At 36.1% G+C, this 24,346-nt stretch overlaps 1 protein-coding gene across 9 annotated transcripts in view; it reads left to right on the forward strand.

Annotated features, from left to right (window-relative positions):
• Positions 1-3,004: 3,004 nt before the first annotated feature.
• LOC110835287 (neurobeachin-like protein 1) overlaps positions 3,005-24,346 on the forward strand; it is a 174,461-nt gene continuing 153,119 nt past the window's right edge. For 8 of the 9 annotated variants that reach the window (XR_015536997.1, XR_015537000.1, XR_015536999.1 and 5 more), the window contains exons 1-22: positions 3,005-3,226; positions 5,051-5,248; positions 6,402-6,551; positions 7,405-7,594; positions 8,176-8,264; positions 10,690-10,773; positions 12,798-12,947; positions 13,924-14,142; positions 14,292-14,375; positions 14,905-15,042; positions 15,863-15,972; positions 16,242-16,428; positions 16,860-16,959; positions 18,093-18,228; positions 18,565-18,729; positions 19,586-19,673; positions 20,122-20,455; positions 21,360-21,541; positions 22,471-22,660; positions 22,925-23,058; positions 23,545-23,704; positions 24,095-24,345. Coding sequence is in view for 4 of the 9 variants with exons in the window: in XM_087355540.1 (XP_087211666.1) it covers positions 3,176-3,226; positions 5,051-5,248; positions 6,402-6,551; positions 7,405-7,594; positions 8,176-8,264; positions 10,690-10,773; positions 12,798-12,947; positions 13,924-14,142; positions 14,292-14,375; positions 14,905-15,042; positions 15,863-15,972; positions 16,242-16,428; positions 16,860-16,959; positions 18,093-18,228; positions 18,565-18,729; positions 19,586-19,673; positions 20,122-20,455; positions 21,360-21,541; positions 22,471-22,660; positions 22,925-23,058; positions 23,545-23,704; positions 24,095-24,345 (3,390 nt within the window). In the remaining 5 variants the exon portion in view is untranslated. The remainder of the gene's footprint in view (positions 3,227-5,050; positions 5,249-6,401; positions 6,552-7,404; positions 7,595-8,175; positions 8,265-10,689; positions 10,774-12,797; positions 12,948-13,923; positions 14,143-14,291; positions 14,376-14,904; positions 15,043-15,862; positions 15,973-16,241; positions 16,429-16,859; positions 16,960-18,092; positions 18,229-18,564; positions 18,730-19,585; positions 19,674-20,121; positions 20,456-21,359; positions 21,542-22,470; positions 22,661-22,924; positions 23,059-23,544; positions 23,705-24,094; position 24,346) is intronic. The other variant, XM_087355559.1, reaches the window with a different exon arrangement.

A 24,346-nucleotide genomic window follows, 5' to 3' on the forward strand; every position in this document is an offset into this window, starting at 1 on the left:
TGATGAAGATAACTTTCTCATCCTGAATCGATAATTAGAACAGATTGCAACTATAGCATGTGGTGTATAAACAAGGGAGATGCTGATATGAGGTGGTTGCGTGAAATATATCGTGTTCTCAAGAGATATGCTGAAATTTGAACTGCTAAAAATTGTTCCGCTTCTTGAACTACACCAGAAACAAGTTATTGATGAAATATGACACTTATTTTCCGCCAACATTTTTATTTTGCCACGACCCTTTTATCCTCCCCCCCGACATTTTTCACCCGAGAACATCCACAATATAAGTTCAAGATGCAGACATAACCTTTATGTGCCAAACATTAAACTCGGTAAGTATCGAATAGGAGTTTTACTATGTTAAAATTAAGTATGAGTAGGAGCTACACCTCCTGAAGATGGCTTTCTTCTGGGATGTTGTGCTATGCAGCCTGGTAGAAGTTTACTGACGTTTCAGAGGTCTTTGCTGCCAGCATCAGACTCACCGCTGTGAAAACCTCAAATCCTCATAGCTATGTTACCTTTCCTCCCCCCCCCCCCCCCCAAGTGCCTACATGGTATATAGTGGGACAGCTTTTATTTATTTTTTTACTTTTAATATACTATTGAAGCCAGTCTTGAGTCCAGTAACCTTTGTTGTCTACATGATGCAGCTTATACATGATCCACCAGATGGCCTTGCTTTATGCTAGCATACTTGCTAAACCTTTGTACCCAAGTCCAGTGAGCAGCCCCATAATGGATTTAAAACCCAATTATTTCTGTATGATAAAGGTTAAATCCAACCCTCATTCCTAACATTATTTTCCTTTGGGTAGATGTTTTCTAAGATCTATTTTAATATTGTCTTACAGTCTACATCCTACACCCAACCCTTTTTCTTTATGCTTACCTTTTCATCATGGCATTATTATAGCAGAACTAAATAGTACATGTAGTCGAGCAACCATCTTCAAGTCCTTGAAACCACTGGTAGACATGCACTGCAGCACTTGTCCTGATGCATGTCATATTAGGTAGAAGAAGAATAGCTTATCTCCATGGAGCAGAGCTCTTCTTGAGAAACTAATAGTTACTCAGGTAATCAAGAATATTTTGTCCCTACATAACCCAAAGGTTCATTACTGTGCTACCAAAAAACCAGGCATTAGTTTCTGTTATGAGCTAAATTCAGTTATATTGTCACCCAGTTCTTTAAGATCTGTTTTAATATTACTTTCTTCTCTACTCTTAAGTCTCCCAAGTTGCTTCATCACTTCAGATTTACAGGCTGAAGTTTTGTACATATCTTGACTCTCATACACTCTACATGTTTCACCCATCTAATCTTTGTTTCCATTATACTAATGGAGTAGGATTTATTTACATCCCATAAATCCTGAACTCAGCCAAGAATGTAGAACAACACATAGTACAATACAGTACTTAACACCTAGCAATTACAGGTAACTTGGAATAATATCAAAGCAAATGTCAAAGAAGTATTCTTTTCTATAATTTTCAAGAGTAAGAAGTAGAATGAGACTTAAACTTTATTTACATTTCATAGACCCTTTGTAGCCATGGGTGTGAGATGCCATATATACTTCATATTAACAAAAAAATATTTAAATCTGTTGTTACAGTATTCTCTTATACATATGTCAAAATATCTTTATAAAAACTAATGATACTTCAGAATATTTAATTGAAGTACATTTTTAAAACTGTAGGAGTGAGATAACTTTCAAGTTCATTCCTGCATAGTATGCACCATTCTGATAACTAGCAAGGTTAGAATTTGGTGTATAGAGGTCATCTTTGTGGTTTGTATTTAAGCTGTGTATGAAACAATTCCATATTGTGTATGAAGTAAGTGAGTAATAGGAGTAAGAATTCACTAACAAGGTGAAGTATATTAAATTAAGTGATTTCTCAGGGCAAAGAATGCTGAACATATTTTGGGGGCAATATATCCGGTGTGCTTTTTACAATTCGTCATTACCAAATCACAAAAAAGAAAAGTTTATATTTCTTCAGTTGTTTTATTATCATAACCCATATTTCAATTAATGAATTTTAGTTGTTAATAGCAAATTGCATGAAGTTTGTTTTGCCAACATTTAATATAAGTTTAATGGCTTTATATCATTTGTTCAACACAGTAAAGACAGCATTAATGTAATTTTGAAAGTATTTTATTTCAGAATGATTAATCATACTAGTATTTTCAACAAACAATATAGGTTTACATTGAGAGCTGATAGTTGAGGATAGATTGTTGATAAATATGAAAGAAAACAGGAACTCCATGTTTTATATTACCCATTTGATTGTTATAGTTTGATTATGGAGATTTAATTTGTTCTATGTGTTTTCTGTCACAGGATGATTAAACTACAGTTAATATTCACGTTGAATTCTACAAGAATTTAGTTTTGACAATAATATATACAATCAAATGCTCTAGCAAGATAAGAAATAATTCAGGAACAGGCATTTTATTTTTAAGGGCACATAACATTTTATCTACAATTTTGTATAGGGTTTTCAGTTTCAGTTTGTTATAAATATTATTTTTGGGAGGATATTGATATGAATTTCAACAGATTAATTACTCCCTTATTCACAGCTTCCAAAATGCTGTGAATAATGAAATTAGCCTATTGCTGGAAACGTAAGATGTTTCGCCGCTTTAAAAAGAGAACCTTAAAGTGTTTTGATTAATTACAGTTATAATTTAAAGGACTACTAATGTAGTCAGAAAGTTATGAAACATTTTGTCCTTATTTCATGACGGTATGATTTTTTTTTATTTAAGATAGTTAATAATATTTCTGATTTCGTGTTTTAATTACAGTATTTATAATTGGAAAGGTTCTACAGATTATTTCAGGCTTGCAAGTTATTCTTTCATTGTTGGTTTCTTATGAAAAATTGTATGTTTAATTTGCACATCTTTGCAATATTGCGTCTTGTCATACATCAGGTATTTGTTCAGGTATCTTTTGGATTTTAAGACTGTCAGCAATGGATCACACTCATTCCGCCCACTCGTACTTGTCAGCTGTGTGGTACAAGTGTGGTTAAGTCTAACTATAACTTTTTATGGCGTAGGATGAATTTCATCGAAGAATTTTCCACAAAAGTGCCATAGGAATGCTATATTATTGGAATCGTGGTTTTATACAGTATGGAGTCTAAAAAAGACATCTATTATTTGTGGGTTCAGTATACAACCAAGGTAAACAAGTGGGCGTAACGAATATTAGACAAATGCGTTTGTATTATTTAGCACCATTTCTTGATTAAGTAGGAGAGAGAGAAAAAACATAATATCTATATTCCCGACATAATATTCCCCCAGTTGAAGAATTCTTTACTAAGTTGTTTTACCATCTGTTTATGAGTAATGTCAGTATGGTAAGTAACTTTTCTGTGAATGGAAATTAAAATGTTTGCTTCCTGATGTTCTCCGTCCTTCCCGGTAATTATGCAAAAATTCATTTTATGTTTCTCCACCCAGTATTTAATTGGAACTTCCATGCTTGAACTGTTTCAGTCAGGGTTATTCATTGTTCACTAGTTTGTGTAACTTATTGAAACATCAGAATATTTTGGTGTTGCCTTTAATTTATTGCTTTAATATATGTTTTAGGTGACACACAAGTTTTTGTAATTTATTTTTTCTACATTAATAAGGTAGGTTGGTGTTGTTTAGACAGATGGTAATGCAGTTAGGTACTCTTTTCCAGCACGACAGTCATCTCGGAACCAAGCGTGGTAAAACGTCAGCCTGATATTTTGGTTTTCTGAGAAGAGTTTTGGAAATAAATTGGCATTTTGTGTAGTCAGTATTTATTGTTGTGTATCTGTGTTACTCATTGGATGAGGATAAACACTAGGCCTTGCTTTCACTTCTTTCTAATGTGCTTCTAGGTCTGTTTTCTGGTAACATTTATGGGCATTTTTATCCTTTACTGTTCACATTACACATTGGTTCTAATACAATGTTATTTCATTCATATGTGTGATAGGCTTTGCATTGTTCTTACCCACAAGGATAGGTTGGTTTCTGCATCTACCATCTATTTGTAAATACACTAGGTAGATGGTTATTGAAACATAATTGGTGCTTAAATTATTTAGTGACATTGTATCAACTGCAGGGTTTGTGTAAATGGCATCAGATGAGATGGGAACTTGTTCAGTATATTTGCCTGAATCTCATTTTCATATTCTGGTAAGCTTGCTCTGTCCTTATTTGTTATTTCTGTTGGAAAACAATGACTGAATTAAATTAAATCCGTGGCGTAATAGCTCCAGAGAGCCAAAGCCGACTAGCTTGACTGCTGATCTCACGTTCACATGCCTAAGCAGAGGTGAACGATCATCCAACGAGATATAGGGTGACGTGTGGTCAGCACGACGAACCCCCAGCCATTGCTAGCTTTCCTGACCGGATTACGCTACTCATTGTAGCTCCCAAATTTCCTCACGATGCTGGGTTGTCACTGGTCCCATACACTGGTTGAAAGCACATGAGAAAATTTCTTCTCCCCCGAGACTCGAACCAGCGTGCATTCCATATCGCCAGTCTGAAGCATGATGCCTCAGACCGCGCAGCTACGGCGCGGGACACAATGACTGAATACTTGTAAGAAATAGTTTTGTGTTCATGTCCATTGTGTTCAGTCCCTCTATTTTCCAATGGACTGTTTATAAACCCCTTTATGGTTCCTTATGTTGTTTGTAAAGCCCTAATTGTTCCCTACTGTATTCACAACTCTAGTAGGTGGTTACTTCTTTTAACCTAATATACAAACCCCAAGTTGGCCAGTACCTCATTTGTACCTCCCTTTAAGTGGACTGTTTTCTCATTCATAAGATCCTAGTGGTGCCATATCTGATTCAAACCATCTGACAGTACTTGTTTCACCACTACAAAATCCTTTCCATTTCTTTTTCCCCAGATCTCATTATCCTTGTGGTTGTTACTGTGTGATCTGACTCAGAATTCTCGTGTCCATCATTCTTTCTATATGTTGTTTCTGTGTGTTTTTCCCAGAATGAGGAGGATTTCTTCTGGCAGTTTGTGAAGGGGTTTGTCAAAATATGGGAATCTCAGCTGGACTTGGATTGGAGTAGATTGCCTGATTGGTTGACAGTGAAACATGATTCTGGGCCCCATCTGTCCAGACTACCAGAGGAGCTGCTGCCAGCTGTTGGAAAGTTCATGTTCCTTGCCAAGGAAGAGATGGAGAAGGTGGTAACTGCATCTTAATTGCTGAGCTAAAATGTAAAAGTCTGGGTGATACTTGCTTTGACCTCATTTTAAAATAACTGGAAGAGCTGCTGATATTCATTTACATTAGCCCTACCATTTCCATTATAAATTCTTTGTATGAAATGCATGTTGGAATATTTCTTATGTATGAACATGTAAGGCATTTGACAAACACTTTTGCACAATAAAAGACAATCACACCAATTAAATACAACAATGAGACCAGCCATTAAGCTGATGATAGTGATTAATAAAACTGTTGTTTGTAGTAAATGTTTTCCTTCAAATTACCCATAGAATGTGCTTCCAACATGTAGCCATTATGTTTTGGGGCAAATTGTATATACAGACATTGTAAGTGGTTAGCACTCCTGCTTAATATTCAGGATATCCTGAGTATGAATGTCAGTTGGTGACTAACTACTCAGACTTTGGTTTTTGTGGTTTTCCTCAGTTATTCCAGGTAGGGATAATATCTTATAATAGTTCATGACTTATTCTGCCCTTTTCCTATTTTTTATTCACATTTGTGGTAGTCTCAGGGTAAGGTACTAGACTCCCATTCAGAGTGTTCTGGGTTTTGATTCCTTGTCAAACCTATGTGCAGGTCTTTCTGCTCACAGACTGAGCCTTCACCTTTACCACCGATCAAACTTTGGGAGTATGAAATATTCCAGGTCCCCACCATGGTAAAGAGCCCACATTAAACTGCTGCGTGTCTCTGCTTACCATCACCTTTATAATCATCACTTGAGAAATTTGTTGTAGGCAAACTTATGTTTGGCAGGCCAGGATAAGTCAGAAGCCAACCAAATAACAAAGAAAGTGTTGTATTTTTGGTGAAAACTCATTATGAAGTGGGATCCAAGAATATGCTTGGAGGGACTGAGGAAATTCACCATTAATGCTAACCATTACATGGTAGTCATATATATGCAAATGAGGGGAGGACAGATGTGGAAATAATGCCATATGTGCAAGTGATGCAACTTGTTGCTAGTGAAAGTATTACTCAATTTTTGTTTAGGAAAAAATTTCCACAGAAGTGTAGATTGAAATAGCAGTATAATTCACCACAATAACACAACTTCACCATGGAATTTTTATACTTGTTTTTATTCACTATTTGCAGAATTCTGTCAGTTACAAGTCACTAAAGAAGATGGAGTTGTTAGTACAGTGTCTGATTATTATCTGTCGCAACTTTGACAACATTCCATTTATTGCTTCCTGTGATTATGTTAGCCATACTGTAGGCATTGCTGCCACAATTATCCACCAGGTATGTCTGTTTCCATATCAAATGTCTTATTATATTACATTCTACACCAAAATAATGTGATCTTTTAAAGGGTCTTACAATATGAAGTTTGGTTATCATGGGAATTGTTGATCATAGGTAATTTAAATTTATGGATGTAGGAGGGGAGGGATTGAATTTTGCACTATTTATGCCAAGTTTTGCAGTAAATATTTATTGTGAGACAGACTGATACACACAAAATGATATTATATACCTCTTTTTCCCAGTTGTTATATGGTAAGTAGCCTAAAGGAAGGGGACCAGGTGAATGTTTGAGATAAAAGTTGCTCGGTCTCACACAGTGCATGTAATTATTCTGATTGGTTGAAACTTAAGAACCTGCATGACACCAGATATTTCAGAAAAATATGAGACATAACTGCCATTTTGTGGCCTAAGAAAGAGTCATGAGAAATCTCAAGTTCTCACCTATGCTTCAGGCTGTGGTATGCCATTCTTCCATTGGCTTCCTTACTCTCAATTCATCCTCACTCTTTTTCCCATTGGTTTGACTGAGTCCTGTATCTCAGACCAGTTCCTCATATGTGGCTTACTCATCATGTTGATATTGAAGGCAGCAGCAGTTCTGAAATGTCAGACTTCACAGGGCAACATTCCAGAAGAGGGCTATAGTCAGGCTGATGGATCATTGCATCTGTTGCATTGAGAAACATGACACTTGCTTAGAAAAATAAGATATGTGTATCTGCTGTGTTGTCAAAACTTATGAAAAATTTGTCTTTAAATTTTGAGTTACATTTGTATGTAGCATTGTGTTTGAGCACTTTGTTACAGTTCCCTGTAGTCAGTGTTATGCGTCCTTGTGTTTCAGTTGGTGAAAGATATTGCTGGCTTTGGTGATGCTGGTCTGTCTTTCTTCATTTACTTCTGTCACTTGCTGGAGTGCCTGTATGATCCATATTTTACTTGGAGGCACTTTCTAGCAGGGAATCCTGCAGACTTTGAGAGATTGCCATTACAACCTGCCCTCTTGCATGTGGAGGTCATTCCCTTCATATATGGTTAGTATAATTTGAGGGCAGTGAGTGGGAGTTGTCACTTTGTGAACATAATCATATTTAGACCACATTATCTGTTGTAATTATAAGAACCTCACTTCAGTACTGAGATTCCATGGCAAAATTTCATTCTGCCATGGCTGTAACAAGGCTAGTAATTAAATTTGAGGTTTTTATGGCAGTGAAATTGTGGTGTTCGTCTTCTGGGAAGTTGATAGTCATTCAGCTCCCTACCTTTTATGGAACCTGAATGTTGATTACTGTGTTCACAGGAACCTGCCACTGATCCTGTCCTGAACTTTTTGAATTTGGTCCATACCACCACAGCTAGTTTCCTTGAGATACATCATAATATTATTTTCACAACTGTGTCAAGGTCTTCCTTCAATATTTTCAACTAAAATTTTATATGAATTTCACATGTCTCCCATGTTTGCTACATACCTTGCCCACCATTTATTTGTATAAGTATTATTATCACTGCTGCTCCTGCTGCTGAGAGTTCTGTGTTCTTGAGATGGAGGATTGTATCCACAGAAGGGCAGTATGTTACTTTATCATTTGGTTCTGTTTTTCTCCACCAGATTGCTTCCAAACATCACTTATTGAACGGTTTCCTGAGCTGAGCACGGAACTTATTCACATACTGGGAGCTGTAATTTCAGGAGCACAGGTGAGTGAGCCTAATGATCGCCTGTTTTGTCTTGTTCATATTGTATGAATTGTTTGCGTCTGTCTGCAAATGTCAGGTTGTGTACCTTCATTCCAGTTTATCTGACAGAAACTTATGATGTGTTTGGTTTGTTTTTCTTTGTTTTCATGTTCAGAAAGGTTGCTGGGTCAGGTTAGTAGTTGACAGCTGTTTCATTATTCATGTCATTACTCAAGAAAAGTATACTTGTATTTTATAAACAAGAATTTGTTACTTTGATAGTTTCTAAGATGTGAATATTGGCTTTTGAATTTCGCAGGCTTGTCACTTAATAAAGAAAAAGAACTTGCTATTTAGTCTTGTCCCAAGTCATTTATATTTTGGTTTTCTAAGTGAACTGCCAATATTGTATGTGCATGTTAGTTCATAATGTGCTACATGCTCAGTCAATCTAAACTTCATAGGCTTAATTACATATTCCATGCTAGTGAATGGAATCATTTAATAATTTGCTGTTATGATTCTTCATGTCAGCATATTTAATGTGTCTTTTGTTGGGTTAAGGAAGTTAGCTTAGTATTAATGTATCTGCATAGTGTTTCACACAGGGTATGGTGGAAGACATGTGTGAATCATAATTAAGATTTTTCATGCTCCATTAGACAAATAAGTAGCTGATTAAATGTATTTAAATCAAATCTCATATATTCTTTAAAAAGGGAAAATTAATGATATGTGTTAGTGAAGACTTTGAACTAGTTATTAAAGATCTGGCCACATGATTTTATAATCTCCTGTTGCATTAAGTCTTTGAAATGTGCCGCAGTATCACAGGAAACTTTTTAATCTGACCAGTAGCCAAGTGTGCAAACATAAGGGACATGCTGCATGCAGAAACAGATCAGTTACATGATCAGTAGCTGAGTGCAGCGACAGTGAGAGTGTTACTTTTTTACTGAGCTATACCACTTACGAAATGTCATGAGTGCTGAATAGAAATGCGTATAAACGTATTTTATTTTTTTAATGTTTGTGTAACAATATTTTCTGTTGGTTACGTTATATATTATGGAGCAGTAGTAAATAATTAATTTAAAAAAAGTGGAAGGAGGTGATCATGGCATGGTTTAAGATATTGTCCTGTAATTTGCTTGGAGGGCCTGAAGAAAACCATAATATCTCGGTTAGGTCGGGACGTATCAGTGTTTCATGTACAGATGTTTTTGTAAATTCACAGGATGAACTGGAATGAATGTAATGCTTGAAGATGTCTGTCTTCTGGCATGTTGCACTGTGTAGTGTGGAGATACTGATTACTGCTTCAGAGGAACTTGCTGCCTTCATTATCAGGGTGGTGATGGAGACAATAAGTTTCACTGGAATGTCAATCAGTATCTGCCAGACAACATGATACAACATCCCAGAAAGAAGACATACCTCATACTTGTTGCCATAAGAACTGCAGATCTCACCATAATATTATGCCTGTCTCACAGAATTGAGTGTATCAAATATTTATTTATGTTCAACTAATTCATATTTCTTGCTACTGATTCTACATCGGTGTGCATTGTATTCCATTGTGCCTTGTACCTTGTGATACAGGGTCTTCTTGATTAGATGATAGCTAGTTATTCGGTAAATAATTCCCCGCTTTTATGGAACATGAAAATTCATCAGTGTGTTAAAAAATCCTGTCACTGGACCATATTTGAAATCAGTCTTCTCTACCTCCTCTCTGTGCGTGTTATACATAATATTTTCTAGTCACTAGAAGAGAGAAAATGTTGCTTTCATTTTTGTGGTTGGACTTTACTTTCATTGTTTCATTGTTTTCTCTTTTTGGCGTTATGTAATTCATATAGCAAATGCTGCTATGAATGCAACAATAAATAAGTCGATGGCTGTCTTCTGGGTTGTAGCACCATGCAGTCTAGTAGAAATTTACCAATGTTAAAGGGCACTCTTATGATGGAGGCAGCGGTTTGGAAGATAGCCATCTTCAGACTCACTGCGGTGTAAACCTCAAATCCTACTTAACGAATAAGTCCTTTGTTGGTGAATAAGTGGCAGTTATTGGTATTTTCCATTCTGTTGAGACATGATGGAATGGTTTGTGCAAAATTTTTGTGGCCTTAAATAGAAAATAAGTTTAATGCAGTTTCTTCCTTAAGAAAATGGTGTTTGCCCAGCTTCCAGGTTTTAGATGAGAGAGTGTGTTGGTTGTGTCGAAATAGGAGCCATTCACTTTTCTGGGAAGATAAGATGTTGGGCTACATCAGTGTAATCAGTGTTTTCTATGTATGGGGAGTATCATGAAATATCTGTGTTTAACAAGTGATAGCTTTCTCTCCTGGTGGAATACATTGCACATGTTTGTGTTTTGCTTGAATGTCTGTATATTCTAAGAATAGTCTCTTACTGCTTGATATTTCAAATTTTTCAGAGTATGATATTAAGGTTTATACCTCTCAGTTTAGATGATCGAAGAAAAAGTCTAGATAATTCAACTCATTGCTTGAGTGAGGGGGTGAGTGTTTGAAATGCATGCTTTTACTTGGCTTGGTTTGAATGTTTGCTCAGCTCCCACTTAATCTACTTCCCATATGTTTGTTGCATGATTAGTAATTTCTGACAAAAGCTAGTACATTTTGATTTGAGGTTTTGTAAAGTTTGGTTTATTACTGACTGATAGAGACTGATATTAAATTCACTCAGCAACTTTTAATGTAGACTTTTCTAATACCACAATTCATTAGATGTGACCACCAATTATCAGTATGATACTTGTGGATGGATGGACAGATTATTATGCATTCTTTTTATATACCTTTTTCAAATAACACATAAGAGGGGAATCATATCAGCTCACTAGAGTGTACTGGTATAGCACAACTAAAAATTATGATTCCCTGGTGGATCATGATATATTAATCTGTTCTGGAGAATATGAATACTTGCTGTATGTTGTATGTGACATCTGTTTTTTGCTTGTTTGACAACTTCTGTGTGAAGAACATGCTTTGTATATGTTATGTAAACTGTGCACTGCCATTAATTTAAAATATTATTTAAAACAGGTGTATCGATTTTAAGTTCCTTGATTCCTTGCTGTTAAGTTCCTTTATTGAGGTTAGTAATCAGGAAGAGTTTTAGGCATGAAAAATTGCATTGCAGAAACAAGAAATTTAACTGAGGAACAGAAAATTTATCTGAATTTTTAAAGAGAAGAAAATTCAGATTAATAACTTTCATGTTCAATGATGGCTGTCTTCTGGATTGTAGCACTATGTAGTCTGGTAGAAGTTTCTCAACATTTCAGAGGTCCTTGCTACCTCTATCATCAGGGCAATGAGTAACTCTGATGATGGAGGCAGCAGGGATCTCTGAAACTTTGGTAAACTTCTACCAGACTACATAGTGCTACAACCCAGAGGACAGCCATCTTCAGAGTCTCTGCTGTGAAAACCTCAAATTCAACTTCCATGTTGATTGGTGTGTTGTCTCCATCAGTATGTAGCTTGTAGCTGCAATAATTAAATTATCTTCTAGCTTTCTGTGGAATGCCTACCAAAAATCAGTTGCTAATGGCTTGTATGTTATTACTGCCAGAGTTAAATTATTGGTGCTCTTGAACTGCATAACAGTTGAACTGGACTTCAACTCTAATTTTTTTTTTACATTCCATGTGCTGGATAATTTATAGCTTACAGGGCAAAAGCAGAGAAGGTTAGAATTAAATCAGTTTTTTAGTTGCTATACTTATGTATTAGTTGCCCCTTTGTTTGTAGAAGTAAAGCTTTAGTAAGCTGAGGTTCATTGACTCTAAATGGTGGAGCCATCACATGTAGTTACTTATGTTGTATAAATTCTGTATTAATATGTATGGGTTTTAGGATTTTTGTCCATCGTTATTTTATGCTAGATAGAACAATGTTTTGGAAACTGGAGTTGTTTATACCTTTTGGTAAAAAGATGGTTAGGTATCTACTCACTTGGATCTGTTAAACAGAGCTAATATCAGTGAGATTTCTGCTTCTCATGGCGTTGTCTTCTGGGATATTGTACCATATTTCTCTGGTAGATGTTGACAGATGCTTTAGAGGAGCTTATGCCTTTTATCATCAAGGTGGTGTAATAGGAGGATGGTAAAATTGCATAATGAGGAACTTCATAATTTTTTTTCTTAACCTAACATCATTATTATTATTATTATTATTATTATGAGGATTTAATAATGAATGATTCAGCAGCTAAACCAGTAAACGTTTTTCTTCATTATCATGTTTCTTAATTGTTTTGTGATTTGTTGGTATATAACCTCTGCATTTGAAACAATGTCATAAGCTGACAAAATTCTTGTCTAGGAGACGCTTGAGGTTTGGTACGGCATACAGGATGGCTTGGTCCATAGTAAAAACTCATTAGAAGAAAAGTCTTAGACTGTATGATAAATCTTATAGTATGTAAGCATTTATTTTGTAGGGGGTTTGTGACTCAGATTTGTTCTTCCATGATGTTGCTTAGATTTATAACCAGAGCTTTATCTTCCAGCACAATGCACTACGTGCCATTTGTCCTGCAACAGTGAACATTATTATGGGCATTGTGTCGCACTCTAAAGCAAATGCAGTTGTGAGAAAAACTGGCATTCATTGTTTTGTTATGATGGTTCAAGTGCTGAAAAAGTCTTTGCCTGACCAGGTTAGTACATGTAACTAGTTCTGACAACACTTTACACTATAAGAAATAATTTTTCCTTGTATTCAACAAATGGAAAAATATTTAATATGAAATTTGTATTCCTTAAACATATAATGTTTTTATATACAGACATTTTGTATGAAAAGCTGTTTTTTGAGAAAAAACTATATAATATTTTATTTGAGCTTCATATAAAATAGATCCAATATGAACCAAAATTAAATTAACTGATAATTATTTTATTGTAGATCCTACAAATATAAAATGTATTATATTGTAGCTTAGTAATTTTGGTGATATAATATGTGGACAGATGGATGTGTCCACACAGTGTGAGAACCCAGAAGACCAACATCAACATATTCACCGCCATGAGAATCTCAGATCTTGGATAAAGTTTGTCAACCCTATGAAGGACTCTGTATGTGCTTACACAGGGTGTGGTATATTAGACAGAGTATAGATGTGACCCCTCCACAGTGCATTAACTTACACTTTGTGCATAGAACACACAATATATTATCAAAATAATCTTTTTTAAAAAAGTGTACATGGTGGGACCCCTGTTGTCGTGTTTCTTTGAGGGACAGCAAACACTGATGTCATGAAATGCTGAATTTCAGAACTTTTTGACAGTGAGACAGGTACATGAAATTTGAGATTCTCACAGTGGTAAGGATGACAGTGTTGTTGCTCTGGGTTGTGACACTGTGTAGACTCACAGATAGATACCAGTATTTTGGAGAAACCTGCTGTCTTCACTTTCAGCCCTGAAGTTGGATATAGCATGTTTCTCCAAAATGTTGGTATCTGTGAGTCTACACAGCGCCACAACTCAGTATTCTGAGTTGTGGCGCTGTGTAGACAACATAATCAGTGAGGTAGGTGGGCTGTGAACCCAAAAAATGAACTCCAAACAGGCAAAAAATTTGGGGCAGTCAAGTATTTGTGCATCCTGAGTTTTATTGTTACACAGAGACAGATTGAAGTTGGGACCATCATCCAGTTATACCAGGACTCACTGATGGAACTAGTTACAAATGAATGGCATGAAAAGTCATCACAGACTCTGTGTGAGTTAGTGAGTGCACTGCGCTTGCTACTGGCTGACTCATGTATGCAGGAACACATCCAGCAAGTGATGGTGGATAATCACATGCTGGACACTATTATCACCATCATTGAGGAGAGTGTGGTAAGTACCTGGAACTTTATAGTTCTGTCTTTGGCAGAAAACAGAAGCCACAGGCACACTGGTCAGTTGTGAATGGATGCTGTTACCATGAGATTATAACACATCACTTTAAAATTACAAGTGTAAAATTAAAATTATTGTTTTTTCAGAGATTTTCATTCGAGAAACAAGTGCTGGCTTCAGAATGTGTCAAAACTCTGACGTCAATGCTGATTGGTAGTTCTGTAGGAAAGGTAAGCTTATTAAACTTGTTTTGTTGTTCTCTGTATTTCCAGCAGCCCATTTGGTTGTGTACAAGTTAAAACCATTCTTAGATTTAAAGGTTATGTTTCACTGTTTCAATGAAATCCCAAGAAAAGTGAATTGAACACCATATCTAGAATATCATGTAATGAGATACTTCATGATAATATTAATCCTGTATTGTATTTTTGTTAGTTAAACAAAGGAAGCTACAGTACACTGAACACATAGTTTGAATAGCAGAAACAACAACCTTGTACATAATTTTGGCAAGGAAAGCACTAGAAAGACTGAGACATCTATGGGAATAGCAGTAATATGGATCTCTAGGAAATAGGTTTTGGCACTGTCATTTGGATGGAACTGGCTCAGGCCTGAAGTCAAATATTCTAGTGGCAGGCTTTTGCTTTAGGATTGTTAAGTCTGCCCATAAAGAGTGAGACTGTTGGTCAGTAGGTCAGTCAGCTGACTGATCAATTGGTCGGTGAGTTGTAAGTTTTGTGCGGGTTGTACTTGCAGGAAAGACTGGTGAAGACTTCCGGATATGAACGACTGTTCTCAGTTCTCAAAGGTGTTGGACCACCATCAAAGGAACTGCTTCATGCATTCCTTGCCATGGCAGCTGAAGAGGAGTTTTCTGAAGGGAGTAGACTCATGGTAATTAGCAGGTCCCAACAAATGCTCATGGAATGTCATGGCTGAGTGGTTAACACTCTTGCTTTGTAATCTGGAGGTTCCAAGTTAAAATCTTGGCCTAGATTCAGGCTATTCTGATTGAGGCTTTTTGTATTTATTTTTTGGATTGATTTTAGTTTTATATAAATTTGAATTCTGTGTAAAATGTGTGTTGTGACTATACTGTTTAAGTAATTTTATAAGCTTCATCAGTAATTTTACCTGATGGATCATGAAGAGGTGCAGATGTAAGATTTGAATATATGGAGAAATGATGTATATTTCTAGAGCTCAATTTGTTAATATGTATGCTCAGAAATTTTTGGAATTAATTTAAAATTCTTGAAGTTTGTAACTATATTTTTTATGTCATTACTGAACATCCTTTAATAGAATTTGTGTTCAACTTTATTAGTTTGTGCTACATAAATTATCTTTTAGATTTGTGGAATTGTTACAAATATGAAATGCAATTCAAAACTGGAGAACTCTTTGACAGATAAAGTGGATGCAGAAATTAAAATTTCTTTATGCTTTTGAATAAAACTAGAACTGGAGATTGTGTATGTATATTACTTTGTTTTTAATAACGAAGATCAGACCACTTCCTTCCCAGACCTTTATAGTTCACTATACATACACTGTTTATTTACTTGTGTTGTTAAATGCAAAGTAACACTTGCAATTTATACTGCATCATGAAGTAGACTGTGAACTGATCATTAATTACTGCAGTGCCAGTTAATTGTCAGAAGTATTTCTGTCATGACATGTCTTTTCAGATTTCACTTTGATGTTTCAGAATGCTGATGTGCTGCTGCCACTGTTGAGATTGCTTGGGGATTTGGATGAAGATGAACAACAGTGGCTTGCAGGAGCTTTCTATCAACTTAGCACATCGAACATTCCAAGGTACGTACTGAGTCCGTAGTTAATTTATTGATTCTTAATAGTAGGCATTAGCACTGAAGTTTATTTAGCAACTGATAAATAAAACCTCTTCTGACTGAAACTGTCTTTGCTTTCCTCAGTTGGTCTAGGTGAATGCTGGTGTAGTTTCTTTAAACTGCCTGTGGCTCTTCTCTCTGCCTTTTATATAGTCATTCTGTCATCTCATCTGTTGCTGAATTGCCTCTGCAGTTGATAAAGCTTGAAATAATCTTTTTTGCCTTGTATTACAGCAAGACTCTAGCATGTCAGCAAGGAGTCATCCTGGCAGTATGTGAGGCACTTGTGGGACACCAGAAGCTAAGTCAGAAAGCTGCCAATGAGCTGATAAAACTGCTGGAAGTACTGGCATCTCACTCTATCACAACATATGAATTGAAGCAGATTTTCCTCTTGCTCCGGGAGGATACAGATATGAAAGTAAGTCAAGTCTAAGTATGTAAATTTCTGCATTTGTTTGCAGTTTTCAGTTCTTATCAATACACATCAAAAAGATTTTAATTGGTTCTGTTGTAGTTCTTTGTTTATTTTTCTGGAATTGTATAATGCACTATAGTAAGAAGGAGAGAACTTTGAACTTTACTGTTGGATCCGTGTGGACTGTAGGTCATAGTTTTCCAACTTCTAAAAGAGATAAACGAGAGAGCGCTTACGTTTCTTGCCTCTCCCCTTCAAAATATTTAATTAAAAACTCCACTGATTTGTGTTGCCTTCTAGGATTTGCTCCTACCAATTGTAGTTTCATAGCACTTTTTATTTTTTTTCAAGTCCATGTATTTTTGTAGTTTCTTAAGGCCAAGTTAATGGTATGACATGTGTAAGGTTTGCACCGCTGTGACATTCTGTTTCAGTTCCTGTACAGGATACAGCTGTTGCATGCAGTGTCCTCAGTAGCACGGAAAGGAGACATTTTTGACTGTAGTAGCTACTTTGATATTCAGCAAGACTCAGGTAAAGTGTCAGGATTCATGGCCATCATCAATATCATTGATGCCTTTTCCTTAGTTTACTCTTTCACAATCTACTTTTGTAAGATTAATTTTAATATTATTTTCATTTATATATATCTGCTCTCCCCCAGGCGCTTACATGGCATATAGTAGGACAGCTTTACTTTACTTTACTTTTCATTTAAAACATAGATCCCTCAAGTGGTCTGTTATCTTGACATGTTTAACAAACATTTTGATTGTATTTCTAATGCCCTCCATATATGCTTATGGTCATTGCAAGCCTGTAAATGCTTCCTGAGGTGAAGAGGAATTCTGCCATTGTCCCATTCTTCCCCCACCAGTCCAGTTAAAATCAATTCGGCATTCTCAGAACTGTGTCACAGTTAATAACATTAAATTTCCAGATATTATAATTAAAATACCGTAGGTTGTGGTATCATAATTCCTAATACAAGAATGAAGGAAAGAGTAATATAAATATGGCATCACACAATCACAGAAGTTGAAAACTTGTGGTAGAAAATTGAACAATATTCATACACAGGTGTTAGTTATGTTCTTAATTATCAGTCACTTTCATAATTTGGTAGCAGAACGTGGTATGAAGTGGCGCAGACTCTTATTATGTGACAACAGCAAGTATTTAATTTTGGAAGTTATGATGATAATATAACAATGACAGCATCAGCAGGAGCAACAATAACAACAACAATAATAATGGAGTACACTTCGTATTGTATATTTTTATGTCACCATTTACAAAATATCTTAATCCCCTTCCAGTTCTTTATCTTTGCCAGTTAACTGCTGAGGCAGTGTTGCTGCCAGCTACAGATTACACAGAACACAACAATGCCAGTGATGCACTTTTCAGTTTCATTTACACTACTGCCTAACATGTTTGTGTAACTGCCAGTTAATGGTCTTGATATGAACAAAAGAGCAGTGGGAATTAATTTTAATTTAACAAAAAATAAATAATAAAAAATATAAAGTATGCCACCCCTAAAATAATTTTTTATTGAGGAGTACAATTGATCAGTTTACAGCAAAATGAAATGGGCATGCCAAAGCTAAAGCCTGAGTTTTCCTAATTCTGTGGTCATCACATATGTTGAATGTTTTTTGCAGATGGCATCAGTGTTCCAAGCATCAAGAAGTGGCTGGGAGCAGGGTATGGGTTCAGTTTTCACTGCTGGGTGCGGCTGGACTGCATTGAGGAGCCCCAGTGTGTGAGCACCACCAACTACCGGCGTCAGTTGTTCAGGTAGGTGCAACAAGCTTATTTTGTTTGAGGGAACTACTTTATGTGGGTGTAACTACTGAACAGTATTATTCATTTTACACTTAAATATTATAAAGATAATACTGCTATTTGTGAAGTGACAGGTTAGGGTTTTGGGTATTTTGAAATTAATTGAAATATGAATGATGTATGAAAGGTGAACAAGAAATGGCTTGGGCTGGATCATACACAGATGGGTTGAAGATAAGAGACAGGTGAGAAAGAAGAATGTAAGAGAGCATACTGTTTGGTCAGAGTGAGCAAATAGGCGGAGGTTGTGTCAGTCATTCTGAGATGCAGATTACATTGTTTGTGCAGGTTGCTGACAAGTGTTGAAACTGGGCCTGAAGCTTTCTTCCAACCTGATGGAACGCTTGTGGTTGGTATCAACACAAAGAAGGAATTCCTGTCTGTGTCAGTGATGGACTTTCCTCTCTTGGATGGGCAGTGGCACTGTCTAGACATATGCCACATGGCTGCAAGGTAACAGTTAACAGTGTTGTCCTCAGTGTTTAACCAACCTTTAGGCTGACAGTCTTGAGGATTTTCATGGTTTTCCTTAGCCTCTTCAATCACATTGAACTTTTTGATGAATTGGTTAGCACTCATACTTCTGCTTTCTACCACACATTTTGGTCAAGTGGTTAGCTCTCCTGCTTTGTATTCTGGAGGTCCTGGGTTCAAATCTAGACTCAGAGATCAGCTATCCTGACTGAGGGTTTTTGTGGTTTTTCTCAGCCCCTCGAGGCAGGTGCAAGGATAATACATTAAATTAGGCCATGACTACTTCCTTCCCCTTCCTTTCTAATTCATTATTCAGTATCACCATCTCATTTAATGTTGCATAGCCTTAGCTACTGAAAAAGCAACATTAAATAAACTATATATAAATAAATAAGTAAATAAATTCTGCTTCCTTCCACATGCTCTCCAATTTATTATTTACTAATCATTTCAACATTCAGTTCTATATAATTTGAGCTATTGGAAATATTATTACATAAACCAAGAATGAATAAACACATTTTCATGCAGATGCTAAAAGTGCTTTAAAATAGATGGCAAATGCATACTTATGCATTCTTCCCAGTTCATTTTTATCCCTGCATTTGATTCTGTGTAACCTATGCAGTTAAGAAAGCTTCCTTAAATAAACCAAGGAACAATGAAATGTGTTTGTTGGACATTGTAGAAACGCATCAAGTTTTGTTAGTTCAACAGATTTTTCAGTTTTGTACTGATTGATACAGCAAGGTTAATAAGCACACTTTATTTGAAATGAGCCTGAAGTTGGAGTGATTCCATGTTTAAGCCAGATCCTTATCTATTTGGTTTTCAGAAGACCATTTGGACAGAACCAATTAATAATATACATAGATGGAGTGCAAAGAATGGGAGCTGGTGTGAAGTCAGCTGCAATGACAGATGTAAGTTGTTACTGTAACATTAATCTGTGTTGTCCCTTGTTTTAATGCATATGTTTGTCCACAGTCTCTCATCTCACAGTAGAAACAAGGTGCATGTTGCTGCTAGAGTATTCATTATAGTCTTAAATGTTAATATTTTTAAAAAGTTTCTCATTTTTGGGGGGAAGAAATGTGAAAACTTAAATTTTTCTTCTTGCATTCTTTGGATTTTATTGAAAATATTCTTACATGATGTAAACATTGAAAATATTAGAAAATTAAATTTATTCTGGCATTTAGTTAAAATGTTGGCTGTAAGTGGCTAATATGGTAAAAAGAGGATCATTATGGGTTTTCATATTACTGAATATGTAACATAATGGGATGATGTTGCTAATGAGTTATACTTCAAATGGGTCTGTTACATCTTCAGTTACAGTACTGCATTACACCTTTATTTTTCTTTCAGCCTTTTACGTCTTGTATAGTTGGCTCTGTTATACAAAGACATCATAACTCCAGCAATGCCACCATGGATGGCAAGTCAGGTGATCGGGCAGGATTCCTTCCTGGTGGCGTGATGGATCGAGGTCTTCTGCCAGCGTTCATGAATCAAGTGCCAAATTACTTTACATTGCCTCTACGTTCCTCTGCACCCCTTGACCCTAACGTGAAGAGCTTCCCTGCTGGCATGCAGGATACCATATGGGGCATACCAACAAATCTAAGGGGACAGGTTGGACTTGTCTGTCTCTTTCACGAGACGCTCACCGCACAACAAGTTAAAACTCTCTATGATGGAGGTACTTTACAATTTAGTGTGTGGGCTTGCCTATCAGCTGTGTATAACGATTTATAAATCTGAGCTGAAACAAGAGAAATACATTTGTGAATGATCAGGGTAACTTGAGGAGCCTGGGTATGAACCATATTGGTTCTCAGTTATTAGAACCTATCTGCACAGTCCGTCAGTTCTGAATATAAATAGTTTAATTTTAAAGGGTGCGTCCTGTTGCATGAGATTTCTTTACATTTATTCAAAATAGGTATGTACCTGGAAGCATAGGAAGTTTGACCTAGAGTAGAAACATATTTTATCTCAGGTTTAAAAACATGCTAAAATGGAAGGGGAAGATTGTAAGTTGTTTGAAGAAATTTATTTATGATAAGTGTCTGCTGATCACACTATTCATAACACATTTATTTTTGCGAGTATCATAGCGTTAAATTTCATACATTGTCCTTCCTTCCAGCCCTAAGATTACTAATTCTGTTTTTATTTATGGTTGGTTACTTCTAGTAATGTCGAGATATATTTGAAATGGTTGAACAATCTAATGTGAATTGCTGTGTGTAGCAGCTCACTGAGCTTCTAAATAAAACATTTCTGAAAATGCTACTGAAGTTTGGTAACATTTGAGGCATTATGACTTTTGAGCCATTGTGTGATTTTCCAGTGAGAATGCAATCGTGATAAAATGATTTGTTTACTTGCTTAACTTAGAAGCTGAATGGAGATAAAAGGTTCTTACTTAAACCAAATATTTATGTGAGATAACTGGCTCATTTTGTCTTTCTTGGCAGTTAGGAAGGTATTGCTTGGTGATAATATTGAATCATTTATTGCAGTACTTATATTGTTTGATAACATATACAGGTAGATTTAAGTAAATTATTTGTTAGCACAAGTAGTTGGTTTGAATGCAGGTCCCAACTGTCATGCACTGTTTGCACTGGAGGATGTGCCTGAATTTCTGGAGTTGACGAGCAAGTTGGTGTTTTGCTTCTCTCCTGCGGCATACTGGAATAATCTGTGTCTGGACCTGGCACCCACGAACAAGTACGATGGACATGTTGTGGCAGCTCACTGCCAGACACACAGCATCAAGGTACCAGCATGTCTCATGCAATTCTTGTGATTGTGTTTCTGTGTTCACACAAATTATTAGAAAAAAGCTAGTTCTCACATGTATATACTGGATCATGGGGCTGTAGAGAATTCTCATGTTCTGATTGATGGATCTAATAGAATGTGAGCTGTGGTGTGTGATAATTTTTGTCTCATAATGTCTGTCTGATCTTCTGAAGCCCTCTTACTCTCCCACATTCTCAAAAAATGTTTTTTTTTTTGTTTATAAGATGTTTTTGTCAGAGCATATTTAGTTATTTAAATGGGCTCGATTCCAAACCATTTTTATGGTTAATACATTATAAGCAAGTAGAAGAACACAGACAAATGAAAGGAAAGAAAGGAAACTTACACTGGTGAATAACAACATGTAAGAAGGGAGGAAAAAGTTTACTTTTACTTTACTTTTAATGGTTAACATGAGGGTTACACTTAAAATTATTCAATGTCTTGACTTTTTCCATCGTCCTTGTTTCAAAGAAGAAACCATGATGTTTCAGAATTGTTGTGCTTCCTTCTTTTAAACAAGGATGATGGAAAAAGTCCAGATAGTTAATAAATTTAAGTGTAATCCACCATTGTCAGAAGCCTTTAGAATTGAATGAGGGTTACAGTTCCTCTATATGCATGCTACCAACTACAAGTTGCAAAAATGCCCCTGTTAAACATTGCCATATCTGTATGTCAGTTTGCAGTTGTTAGTATCTGCCAGACTACATGGTGTAACATCCCAGAACTGAGTTTATTCCAAAATGTTATGCACTCTTTGTAAGACCTCATGTGACCCTTTAAGCAGATATGCTGTACATGTTAAGATCCAGGAGTCAATGGAAAATTGGTCAGTTCCACAAATTCACAGCACAAATAATTCACTTATTCTGTGACATTACTTTATTATGTTTCTTACAGAATGTGATCAATGGAATTGGAGGGGTTCATGCCCTATTTCCTATTTTGGAAAATGCCTCAAAATCAGATGAAGGCCCTGACCTTAGCTTCCTCTCACCATCTGTTGAAAAGGAGTGTCGTTTGATTGAGGGTCATGAAAGTTCCATGGATTCTGATGATTGGGAGATCCTGCCTTCCAGCTCATACTCTGGTAAGATAAAATATTTGAGCTATGTAAAAGGTGGTTAATTTCTTGACTGTTGGATAACTGTTAGGTTTTCCAGAGGGATTCTGCTTCATGGTCTTTGTTGTCTCCAAATCATATATTTTAGTCAAATGTTATAGTACGTACAGAAACAAGGACTCTGTCTTTTCTGTACATTTTAAGGTCTGATGAATGGTTACTCATAGCTTTGATAAATGTGTTATTAGACACACACACATATGTGAATAAAATGAAAATTTCTTCTTATAGACTGGAAACTTGAGCAGAACCCAGTGTCTGGATTCCTGAGCTTGCTGAAGAATATTATTGCTGGCAGTCCACTCAATCAGGAGCAGTTGTTGAAGAACAATGGAATGGTGATCATTGGAGTTCTTCTAGCAAAGGTATTAAAAGCCTCATTAGAACCTGTTATCGTTGAAGAAAGTATCCAAATTCTTCCCCAATGTGTAGGAGATTTCTTGAGCAGTAGATAATTATTCATTTAATGAAATTTTCTGTTATAGAACCTGGTGGTAGATTTCTGTGATATCAATGGCCCATTGTTGCACTGTAGCTGACTCACTGCAGTGTTCATCTTTATGCCCTGTTCACAGAGACCTATTTTGTTGTTGTCTTTACATCTTCATGTTTGTCTCTAATGTGCTGTCTTCCAATAAGGATTAAAAAAATCTTTGCGTATTTTTTTGTTCTTACATGTGTATATATATTTCATGCCTTACCCACCTCCTCCACTTTCTCTTTGATTTAATTATCCTAACAGTAATGCATGAAGAGTACAATTGGTTTGGCATCTAGTATGCAACTATTCATTCTCTGTCCACTTTATATCAGTTACTTCATTGGACTTACAGAAAACACTCTTTTTCCAGGCTAAACCACATCTTATTGATGTGAATGTGCTGATGGCAGTGCAGCTGCTAGTTGAGATGGCTCGAGACACATCAAATGCTATGTTGCGTCAGGCACTGTTTCAGCATGTACTTTTCAACTTCAAGATTTGGTCCCAGAGCCAGTTTCACATCAGGATAGGTGAGGATTTGAAGCCATTTATAAGCTTTGCATAACCAGTGCCATAGCCCCCAACCCCCCCAACCCCAAGTCAATAATGTAGTGTGGTGTTAGAAGGTTTTTTCAGTGGACCTTTATCATATGGGAATAGCAGATTTGAAACCTGAATTAAGTGACTGAAGGCCATTGTTAATAGTTTTGTGATATGTTAGTGTAATGCATGGCTAGTTAGATCACACAAAATATGTATCGTGAACAATAAAGGTTAGTGAACACAAGTGTGCAAAATGCACCTGCTTGTGATATACTTTGTTAAGCTTGTTCTACGTCTTTGTATTATGATCAGTATCAGCAGTTATTTTGCTGTCTAAAACCACTCACTTTTCCTACACCAATCAATTTTTTTGGTAGGTCATGTGCAATACATCTCAACTGTGATCAAGGATGATCGCAGATATTTTCGTAAGAAGTATGGCATTTCATTTCTGCTGGATGTTATTCGTCAGTATTATTCAACATGTGAACTGCTGAGCTCAGATGACAGCAAGACAATCCGTGTGTCACTGCTTGGTCTTATCAAGTACTACATGCAGAAAGAACTGAACATAAAGGAGGTGGGGGCCATCTTGGGCTTTCTGTCATCAGTTAAAGAAGAAGTCCTGG

Source organism: Zootermopsis nevadensis, unplaced genomic scaffold (assembly GCF_977971745.1).
Source record: "Zootermopsis nevadensis isolate Lab colony 2312 unplaced genomic scaffold, Znev_1.0 Znev_ptg000002l, whole genome shotgun sequence".
In the NCBI taxonomy this organism is placed as follows: Eukaryota; Metazoa; Arthropoda; class Insecta; order Blattodea; family Termopsidae; genus Zootermopsis; species Zootermopsis nevadensis.